General features: G+C 38.3%; 1 protein-coding gene across 1 annotated transcript; it reads left to right on the plus strand.

Annotated features, from left to right (window-relative positions):
• The first annotated feature begins 160 nt into the window (after window positions 1-160).
• On the plus strand, window positions 161-7,449 carry mazb (MYC-associated zinc finger protein b (purine-binding transcription factor)). The gene is made up of 7 exons (XM_079476150.1): window positions 161-974; window positions 1,159-1,309; window positions 1,746-2,113; window positions 3,483-3,730; window positions 3,879-3,942; window positions 4,076-4,247; window positions 4,896-7,449. Exons 1-7 carry the CDS (start codon window positions 942-944, stop codon window positions 5,246-5,248), a joined length of 1,389 nt encoding a protein of 462 aa, XP_079332276.1. The 5' UTR covers window positions 161-941; the 3' UTR covers window positions 5,249-7,449.
• The last annotated feature ends 4,582 nt before the right edge of the window (window positions 7,450-12,031 follow it).

A 12,031-nucleotide genomic window follows, 5' to 3' on the forward strand; every position in this document is an offset into this window, starting at 1 on the left:
GCACATAAGAGAAAATGCAGTATGTTTTTATATTACGTTTGAATGAACAACTTTGTTTGCTGTTGTTGAATAATAATATCTGACGAAACGCCAGTTGAGCTCGGTGAATGAAATAGCCCCGCTGTCGTTGTATTTCTGTCGGCTCACGCTCTGCGAGGAGGAGGAGGAAGCGACGGAAATAGGAGGGGGAAACCGTTCCCTTTAAAAACAACTGGGACATAGCGGAGAGGGAAAAGGAGAGGAGGGGGTAGAAGAAAGAGGAATTAAAAAAGAAAAGGAAGAAAGATACAGGGAGGGAGGGTGAGCGAGAGAGAGCGCGCGATAAAAAAAGAAAGATGACATCCTGTGAATTGAAGCGCCGAGGTGGAGCGGCGGGCCGCGGCCGGGCTCGAGTGTTATTCGTCAGGGTCAGGGCTTGAATCCTACAGCGAGGCTTCGACAAACACCCGTTTGGCCTGTCGGGGGGAACCGAGGGGGATAACTCCGATTTATCCATAGCAAGCAACCTTTAAGTTTGAATGTTTCAAACGCGTCAATCGCATTACATGTATCTGTTATTTTAACGTCTATAACGTTATGTATAAACTCATTTTTTTATAATGCACGATGTGTCAGCGTTTAAATTATTTGTTTCGTATGCAGATACAGATTTTCAAGTGTTGGAAATGAATGAATGCTACGTTATTGTTATGAGCGATTCGGAAATGAGGATTTAAGTTAAATGGCAGCAAAGTAAAAAATGTAATAGTGTTTACCTTTGCCTGGAAATCTGGATTAGATCCTTAAATAAACGGAAAGGGTTAAACCTTTGGAGAATAGTTCAACACAAAACTTAACGTTCACGTTTGACCAAATACACACGATTTAAAGGACGCCAATGGCGCTCTATTCATCGTAGCCTATTATTGCATAGTTGATAATACTCATCGGTCTGGAACAAAATGGATGCCGCATGGAGCAATTTTCTCTTTCAGGTGAGGCTGATCGTGATTTGTGTGTGTTTATATGGACGTGAATGTTGAAGTCTTCAAATTCCTAAGCGATGTTTACATAAAAATGAGCATTTGACGTAATTTAGTTTCAACCTGTCTTTTCCGAGCTACTCCTGGACACAAGTTTTAAATTCAAACTTTGTACTTTTTGATCGTTCTTTCCCAGACCACACCTTCTCAGACACAAGTGGAGGGCACCCTCCAATCGGAACTTCTGGCTGTCCACACGACCTCTCCTGAAACCCCACCCACAGAGCATATAGCCCCACCTCCATCCACAGTGGACACGGCAGCTCTCAATGAGGACCCTCTACCTGGTGGGTGAGGAGGGATGGTGCTCAAGGAGCGATGGGCATGGGGAAGGAAAGGGGAGGGAGGTTTGGAAAGAAAGGAGAAAACTGGCAGGGAGGGGTTGGAGGATTTTGTGTGGTTGCTCCACTGAGGTTCCACCGTGATCACATGGAGCAGAACAGCAAACGGCTCCCTAACAAAAATATTAGCTGGGGAAATGAATCCAGACAACAAAGTCTCTTGGGTTGCCATTTTTAGAATTGTTATACCGTCCCACATCTTTTATGGCATCCCACCTCTCATGAGTCACGGTAACTCAGAAATATCCTGAACTGTTTAAGTTAGGATTTTCAGGCCTGAAATTGTTTTGGAACATATTTGTATACTTCTCGGTCATGGAGATGCATTGGCGTGGGGGAAAACATCCCTCTAATAACTTACAATCTCACTTTTCATTTCTAGAGAAACCAGTGTCCAGACCAGGCCGTGCAGCTCATATCTGTTCTATATGCAGCAAGCAGTTCAAGAACAGCTACAATTTACGGCGCCATCAATCCGTTCACACTGGGATCCGCATGAAAGGGGGCTCCCAGAGTCAAAATGCTGTGTCCAAAGAGAGTACTGAAAGACATACGGTCCCTCTATCTCTGCTTCACCTCTCCATACCCCAGCAGCAACCCCAAACACTCCCCTCTGTGCTGTCCCATCCCCACACACAAGTCCTGGCCTCTCAAGACGGAAATGAAGTTGCCATGGAAAGTCTGGTGTCCACTGTGACCGCCCTCCCACCTCCTTCGGCTGTTGTCATGGCAACAGAAGAGTCCATACAGGTGGGCATTCGTGTGCGAATGTTTTTTCTGTGTGTATGTTGTTTTTAAGATAATCATATAATGGAGCGTTACAAAATTGTACAATGTACATTTAAAAAGATCACACAGATAACATGTATTTCCATGTTTTAAACAAAGTAATAACATATGCTTGTCTCTTAATGTACAGTCGTGCCCTAAAGTATTGGCAGTGACATACATTTTGTGTTTTGCAAAGTATGCTGCTTCTGTACTTGTAGTTCATTTTTACATATGTGTATATACTGTCAATGATAAGTCAATGATAAACGTATCTTAAGTTTTAAAGGCGTTTATTGGCAAAAACATAATATATGCAAGGGGTCAGTGTGGAGCCTTGTTTTTCATAACCTCTGTTATTTGGCTCTGGAATGCTGGATATTTGATTCAGGCCCAAATCCTTACTGATGGTGAACCTTTCTTGCCTTATTGGTGCTCACAATTTGCTTTCTTCTGCTTTTCCACTTTTGAGGACTGACCACAGATTCTCTATATGGGATCGACGTCTGGGAGTCCCTTTTTTGCTATTATTAAAATGCATCTAATCACTTTTTGCATAATAATCTATAAACAATGTGAATTAACACCACGACGGCTTAAGCAGAGACTTTGCAAAACAACATTTATGTCACTCCCAATAATTTTGGCCACGACAGTAGTGTGATGCCTTTCTTAAGGACATATTAATGTGGGTCAGATATGCAGAAATGCTTGAAAAGCAAAAAAAAACAAACAGAGTGGGCAGTTTAACAGGACAAACTATGGATTCATAAACACCTAGAATTAGGAATCAAGCATATGTGAACTTTTGAATTGGGATATTATTATATTTGAAAAATATGATTAGGTTATTATTATAAATAAGTTGTTATTGTGTGACTACACTACATGTCAAAAGTTTTGGATCACTTTCTTGTTTATTAATATTTGTATGTTTTAGAATAATGGTAAACTTAAAAAAAACTGTTTAAAAAAAGAACAGAAATGAATTATGGACAATGTTTAAACCAACAAAAATAACGAAATTAAATCGGAACTATATTTCAACATCTTCAAAGTAGCCATAACAATTTAATCATTTTCTGGAGGCTTTAGATGCGTTTCAAACTGTATTAAAGTAGTTTCTATTCATATCTGCTCTTCATTACTCAGTTCAGGTCATCCATTTAAAAAATATATTGTAATGTTATGTACAGTATTATTCAGCATGCACTTTTAAATCATATTTTTATTATTAATGTTTTCTGTGAAGCGAAAGCCTGTTAATACCATAGTGCTTTTAGGGGTCCCTTTTACATAATTTCTTTATTGCAACATATTGTTTATATCACTTAATTGCTTAATCCATCAGAGGCCAGTAAACCAGAACCCCAACCCTGTGCGTAAAAACCATGCATGCGAGACCTGTGGTAAAGCCTTCAGGGATGTGTACCACCTGAACAGACATAGGCTGTCCCACTCGGACGAGAAGCCATTCTCCTGCCCGATCTGCCAGCAGCGTTTCAAGCGGAAGGATCGCATGAGCCATCACGTCAAATCCCACCAGGGTGGAGTGGAGAAACCCTATGTGTGCCCACATTGTGCTAAAGCTTTCTCACGGTATGACAAACCTTTTTGAGCTTGATCTCTCATACTTATGTGTTGTGTGAATAGATCTATCTAAATCATATAGTTGATCCCACTTTAAGCACTTGGCTCTTCTGACGGACACGAAATCTGTGATTGAACGTTTGACTTTTTCTTACAGGCCTGATCATCTCAACAGTCATGTTAGACAGGTCCATTCTTCAGAAAGACCCTTCAAATGTCCGGTATAGAAGTGCATAAACAACCCACAGCTTTTCAATTTCGTTCCTCTAACCACGATTATATTTATAATGTAGCACAGTTCCTTGTACCTTCTTATTTAAAGTTTTAACGTGTGGTTTATATCGTTTGTTACAGACATGTGAATCGAGCTTTGCCACACGGGACCGACTGCGCGCACACATGATCAGACATGAAGAGAAAGTTCCGTGTCACATCTGTGGCAAACTGCTGTCTGCTGCTTACATCACAGATCACATGAGGGTGCACAACCAATCACAGCATCACACCTGCCACCTCTGCAACCGCAGTATGATACTTTATACTTCTCATTAACTTTGCTTATTCATTTAGTTGTGCATGACATTTTTCGCTTAATGTCCAAGCATGATTGACGTCTCCGCATTTTAGATTGAATATTCTGCAGTATTTAACAAATCCTTTTTAATTGGATAAAAACATCATTAAAAATTAGGGCTGTAAATTGAACCAACAATTAAAGGCAAACTATAGAACCTTTCCTCACGGGTTCCCCCATGTGGTTGATAAGTGAAATTAACTGTTATCAGTGTTGAAAATAATTTTGCTGTATAAGCTTCCCCGTGGCCAGGGCAATACACATGAATTTGTTTACTAAGCGAATGGAACCTGCGAATGCAGAAACGTTGTTTGGAAACAAGAATGTGATTAATTTTGTTGTAGTATTATGTAATACATGAATTGGATAAAAACTTTTAATCTTTTTTCAGTCCTAAAAGAATACACAGTTATTTAATAACCTTGCTTGATTGTAATTATCATCCAATATATATCATATGTATATATCAATAATAATTATCATTAGCAGAGTCATATCCGTTTTGGAAACACTGCAGTTCATCCCAGGGAACACAAATAGTAACAAAATGTAAAACATTTGCTAGATGTGTAAATGTATTCTCGTAAACTTTCTCCTCAGGTTTCACTACACTGACGTACCTGCGTGTTCATGCTCAAAAGCACCATGGTCAGGAGTGGAAGGAAAGCGGAGGAGGGTTTGGCACCGCAGGGTCTGGAGGTGTCCTGGTTTGTCAGCTCTGCGGCGTGCACTGCAAGACCCCCACACAACTGCAGGGCCACATGGGTACCCACAATCCCCCCGTGAATGACCCCATCCCTGTTACCACCACTACCACCAGTGAAGTGTTGCCGGGAAGTACGGTCACCTTGTGCAACATGGTGTCGGCACCTACATTGTTTGTGAGCGGAAACACGGTGGTGGACCTGCTGGTGACCGACTGCTCCAGCATAATCCCTCAACCTCAAAGCTAGCAGAACGGGCTTGTAATACAGATACGCTAGTAACTATATTCTACAGTAACTATATTTACAGCACAGTTACATCTGTATGACTCAAAACAGCCATTCAAAAGTATACACTAAGGAACCACAAGAAGCCAAGGATTAACTGTGACAAAATAAATTTAGAGTGGATGTGGCTCATTTGTTTTTACATGCACACATGTGTACATGACAACTACTGTAGCATGATGCATTTTGAACATAACACCTCAACAATGATACACATAATAGGACACACAGACGCGTTACCCTTGTCTCTCCTAAACCCAGATAGTTATCCAAGTAATATATATATATTTTCTGGTCTGGCAGAGAGGGCAAGAGGGGAGGACAATTTTGTTTGTCTTTTGAAGCTGTCTTTGTTTGAACAGGAAGGATCAGGGCAAAAAGGTGGACAGGAAGGATCAGGGCAAAAAGGTGGACAAAGACACAAGCAGAGACTTGAAGGGCAGTTCTTTCAATTTAATACTAATAGAGAAATTGCCACTTTGCACTGACTCAATCCACGCTTTCTTCTTTTTCTCTTTTACGTTTGCTTTTTCTCATTGCTGCAGGACTTCGTAATGATACTGTGATTGTGTATTTCTACTGTATTTCCTCTTTCTGTGTGTTTGCTGGAAGTCCACTGCCGTAAACATGGCTCGGGATGTGTTTATTAGTCACGGTATGGAATCAAAAAATTTAAAGAACAAATGAAGTTGTGAATAGTGATAAGTACTGACTACAGTCTCTATACAGTACTGGCCGAATAATTAAACTCATATCAGTGTGGCATGCAATTGGTCTCATACTAAATTAAATGAACATTTATTCGTTTAGTTATTAGTCATATGCTGGAAGACTTGTGTCCTCAGAAAGTTTTTGAAGGTTGTTAATGGAGTTTGTTCCATCACTAAAGGTATAAGAAAATACAATCTTTTTACAAAAATGTAATCGTTACATTTACAAAAATTTAAAGGTTAAAGGAAGAAAACGTGAGCATGAGCAGTTCAGCATTAATATCCTACGATAAGCAGAATCTATAGAATAAAAAAAGATTACATTTGATTTGAGACTGTAGCTACTAGCTTTTTAAAGACGACTATCAGAGAAGGTTTGGAATCCAAATGTTTAACTTTGTGCTTGATGTTAAGTGGAACATCTGTGTTCGGTTTTATAAGTATTTGTCAGTAACATTTATTTGCTTTGAGTCTAATCATTTGGCCACGACTGTATTGTGATGCATTTCATTGCCGTGTTTAGTGGCGATCCCCATGTCTCTTAAAATGTGTGCATTCTTTTATCCTATGCTTTATCTGATAACTATATATAGCCTTTTAGTACTAATTTTCTTTCTCTGACTCCGAGCTTTGAGCTGGGTGCACACTGCACGGTTGTGGCCACGGTTTGGCTTCCGAGACAAAATTTGAGAATCTTAAAATGATCTTATGATCCTAACACCGTGTCTACACCGGACGCAACAGGCATCCAGTGTGTACAAACTTTGAACTTTTAATAGGTTCGAATGCATTACTAATGTATTTTGTCGTGTCTCGTCGCGTCCGGTTTAGACACAGTATAAGCCAAAATCTGTGTTTTTTGTCTCTTGCAAGTGTCGATTTTATTGAGTCTTTTCTGTTGTACAGCCTGAAATGAATGACAACTGTTATCCCACAATATGACATGGCTTGTAGCTGAGACCATATTCGATCAATCTGATGAACATCAATCGTGAAGGACTATTACAAATTGTACAGTGCACACTCCGCTTTAAAAGCTGTTTTAATCGTTACATTTGCATTTCTCTTAACAACGGGCTTTCAAAAATTGAGTGTTATCACTGTTGTTACCGCTTCCACTAAGAATTTTAAGAAAACGGATGTTCATAGATGTTTTTACTTTTTTTCTGGCATGAATGATGTGTTTCAAGAAGGGCTTAATCATGTTTGCGTAAGTGTAATTGAGAGTAACACACAGAAATAAAACAAATTACTAGCTCAAGGTTTTAAAACAATATAGGAAAAAAAGAAATGGTTCCTGAGTATGTGCTGGAGTGGTTTGTTTGATCAGTTTAGTGTTGGTACTGTATACTGGATATATCTGGTTGTTCATGAACTTACTTTTGAAATGGAATTTGTTCTTCCTGTTTAAAAATGTAGTTGTTTTTATAAAGATTAAATGATATTTAGGGGTTTCTTTTTCATTTAGCATTAATATGAAATAATACCTCTAATCTCTGTAAGCTCTGACAATGCATCTCAATGCCTTATTGTACACTACCGCATTTAATTTGTCAAACTCAAAAACTATTTTAAATTATAGTCAGTGAACCAGTGAAAAAATTATGATGGGATGTATTTATATTTTTATATTTCTCAGCAGTATGCATGTCTATAAACAGAGCAAAACAAAATGTTGTTGCTTACCAGGATCATTAATATGTTATTATTAGATTATGTAGATCATGTTATTGTTTTGTAATTTGACTATTAAAAGGATATTAAGTAATTATGACTGTGGCTCAAGCAAGTTGCCAAGATGAAAGTGTTGATGTGTTTGTGTGGAAGAGATTTTACCTTGATCCATCTACAGAAATAATTCATAATATATATATACCTGCTTGTTCTTCATGGGTTTGTCGGGCCGCATCCGGTATGGACAGAATTAATACAGCTTTACGATTATTTCCGGAAGTAAAGCACGTGCACACACATTGCCAAGAAAAAACAGACATCAGTTTCACTTACCACGAGCGGTTCATGTCCAGAATCTTTAAGCGCTTGGACCGCCGCTCAATTTATCAGTTTCAAACGATCTCCAAATCTCCAGCGTTATATCCACTGTTTATAAAACATTCACCACCCACATGCAGCGTACAAACAACACAGCTGAACTTCGTCATCGTAGTGCTCTCTCTCTCCTACACACAAGTGAAAGTGACTTCTCCCGCTCTCCATGGTTTATGCGTGGGTATGCCGCATCTTTTTTCTAGGCGAAATGTCCAATAAAAGACTACGTAAAGGTGTTACGTTACGATTTTTCATGTTCGAAAAAAACTTTCCGAAACCTGTACGATCACTGGGGGAGTGCATCGAGCACAGAAATACTACGAAATACATCCAACTCATGAGAAGCATGAGAAGACAGCACGTTTAACATTGTAAAGAAGTCCGAATGCATGACACACCGTTGCACCACCCCTTTAATTTCTAAGCGTTTATTATTTCTGTTGCAATTATGCATATACTATACATCTATTATTTTTTTTTAAATATGTTCTGTTTGAGTGTATTTTGTTGACTAGATGGTGTGTTAGTTTACAAACTAATTTCTAAATGTTTTATTTCTCTAATGAGAAATCATTAACTTTCTCACTTCTATGTTTCACTTGTTTGCATAATTATTCTATTATTGATCATTTAAAAAATGCCATTGTATACCGTTTTAAGTCTCTGTGTGGAGAATATTTCAAAACGATGGAAATAGGTCCTCCACATCAGTTGCCCTCAGCTCCTTAAATGTTTTTGTGTTGCCCTTAGAAAATTGAATGACAATATCTGATCAAATAGAAATACTCTCTCTTTTTAGTGACCCTAAAATGATTAAAACTTGCCTATTACTAGTTAGCAAATGTCTTGGAAGGTCTGTTTGTTCTTTTCCCTTTCAAACAATAGGCCCCAAGACCTCATTTGAAGAAATCTTGCGCAACATTTTCCTGACTGCAGCACCAGGATTTAATCTTCCAAGGGATGAGTAAATAAAATAAAAAAGAAATGATTTACATTTAATTTAAAAAGTAAAGTGTGTCCTACTAAGGTCATAACGATTTATTAACTTCTGATCAGTGGGTTGAGATCTGCTTATCAAGTTTAACTGACTGATAATATACTTTAGCAGGTTAACATCTGAAGAAAGCTGGTGATGAGAAGGAGAGACAAGCACGCATTTACTTTTAAACATTTATTCATCTGTATTAGTTGCATCTTACGATTAATTTTACTCTCATACAGTATCTTGTTCCCCAAAGCCATTGTACCTTATAATGGGTTGTGGACTCATCGATATATAACATATTTCATCACTGACCCTGGAAGCAATTGTACCTCGACAAACAGATCAGACACTGTGAAACCCCAGTCCGACCCTGGATGCAGGTTTATAATTTCGGGCTGGAAATTAGGCCACCACAAAACAAAAAGTTTTCACCGTGACAGTGCTTTGAACAACATTGCATGATGCTCAAGTCAACACCATACATTAAACAGTCAGGTGTATGTAAACTTGATTTGGTATTTTGTCAAATACCTCATTTTATCATTTAGTAATGGCCTCCTTAAGCTACAAAATACACGTAGGCAATACACACAAAATAATATTTGAATCCAAAATGGCATTTTAGGAGGTTTACACCCACCTGACTTTAAATGTATTGTGTTGACTTCTTGAGCATTAGAGAATGTTTGTATCTTTTGTAATAGTTGTGTATGATTCTGTTAATTGTCCTCGGTTTAAATAGATTAATCTCACTGGTGAACAGGAGTCAATTAAGCAGGAGATGCTAAAAAAACAAAGATTGTGGAGGATTTTAAAGATTTTCCAAAGATCAGTGGACAGAGGTGTGTCCGAATCGACTTTTACTATAGTTTGATGATGGAAAAATGGTCCGCGCTCCCAGCACATGGTCTAAAAAATGCACCATAGTGGATTCGTTATTCACATAACGGAATGCATCTCTTGAAACGCATCTGCTCGTGCTACAGTTTAAAGCGCACGCAAGTTTTTTTAACTTTATGTACGCAAAAATTATGTGTGCTGTCCCGTTTCCTCGCCTGAGAATTATTCAGTCTTTGCTCCTACCAATTTTACAGTGTGCTTTTAAAATGCCTTCATATGTATTTATCATCTTGGTTCACACACACACACGTGCACACACACACATATATATATATGTTGTTGCAGTTGCTGTTGCTGATGCTGATGCTGTTAATCTACTATTATTTTTGCAGGTGTTTATCTGTTAGGACCAAGTGTCAGCTTTAAAGGAAAGACAGAGATGGTGTCGATAAAAAAGTGTTTTCCCAACTTCAGCATAATTTGAATGACACACTCCATCCCTGACAAGCATTGTTTTAATTGTCTTTCAACAATTCCCTTGATGTTTGGAGTGCTCGATGTCCTTTTATTCCCTCTGGGAGATCAGTGAGTGAAGGTTTTTTGTTGCTCAACTGTTTATTATATTTACACTTATACTCTTAATGTGTTCCTCAGAAAAGACATCTGCATTTTGAAATAACAGAATGAGTGCTTTATATTCCCTGTATTGATTCTGCATAAGCTGATTATTTGTATAGTCATTTCTCTTGTTCCATATGTTTGATTTATTCCCAATTAAATAAAACTGTTAAAGCCTCTTGTAATTGTAGTGATGTGTAGTTTACTGTTTGTCAAAGCTTTGCTGAAAGATGATAGGCCAGCAATGTCAATGTAATGGTAAACCCCCCAAAGTTTTTTAAAAACATATACTGCAGACAAATGAAAAAACAACCTCTGTACACTAACCCCCTTTTCTCAACAGGTAGTGGTCTAGCTTTTTGTTGAAACTAGTAATTTTGTATTAGCACCTAATGTACTATTGCTCTTTTATGACATATCGCTTATTGCTCCCCGAACTCAAGTCTTTGGATAAAAGCGTCTGCAAAATGTTAATACTGCCTATTTTTCCATTAAGCAGAGTACCGAAGTGTTTAGTACCCTGTCTTTCAGAGACAGGGAAGTATTGTGTACTTTATCTTACAATAACTGAACTCACGTTACACTTATCAGATGACAAAATCCATGATTCAAAACTATAAAACTGTCAATAAGTATTGATAAATACATACAAAAAACACTGTGATGCCACACATGGGATTTATAAGTTTGTGATATTGATAATGTGCTTGTAATTGCTCCTTGAAAATATAAGTGGTTCCATTTCTACACTTTCCCTAATTTAACTGACCTGATTCGTAATTTGCTTTAAGACATGAATGCAGACTTTGGAAAGTGGTAAGAAACAGATAAAACGTTGTGCATGCACACCCACATTGGCTGATAATGTTTATATGGCCTGAAAATGGTAATGTTTTGTCAGGCTTGTGTAAAAAAAGATCACAGTAGGTTTTTTTGGTTAAAAAATAACATGAAGGGAACGTTCTGGGAACGTTAGCTGTTGGTTAGAAAAACGAACTTGAAGGGAACGTCCGGGTAGGCCTACTATAACTGTTGGTTAGAAAGAACTAACCTGCAGGGAATGTTCCGGGAACATTATCTGTTGATTAGAAAATAACTAACTTGCAGGGAACGTTCAGGGAACATTAGCTGTTGGTTAGAAAAAAACTAACCAGCAGGGACCTGTCTGGAAACGTTAGCTGTTGGTTAGAAAAAAAACTTGCAGGGAACATTCTGGGAATGTTAGCTTTTGGTTAGGAAAACTATAACCTGCCGGGAACGTTCTGGGAATGTTCCACTATGATTCCCAACAAAAAACAAAAGGGCTCTGCGCTAAACCAAATAGCCTATGGTTCGCCTTCATTTCCGGCCTTAGACTGGTGGTCTGGATCGTGTGTCCTGAAACGTGTTGTGCTTGGGGCCTGCAACTGGATATATCTCCGCCACGCTGTGACCAGTGTGGACAACATTTAAAATTATAATGGGTTCTAATGCGTTTTTAATGTCTTTTGTCGCGTTGCGTCGGTCGCGTCAGATGTAGACAAAAGTAGTTATATATGATAT

This window comes from Barbatula barbatula (genome assembly GCF_947034865.1).
Source record: "Barbatula barbatula genome assembly, chromosome: 16".
NCBI classification, from domain to species: Eukaryota; Metazoa; Chordata; class Actinopteri; order Cypriniformes; family Nemacheilidae; genus Barbatula; species Barbatula barbatula.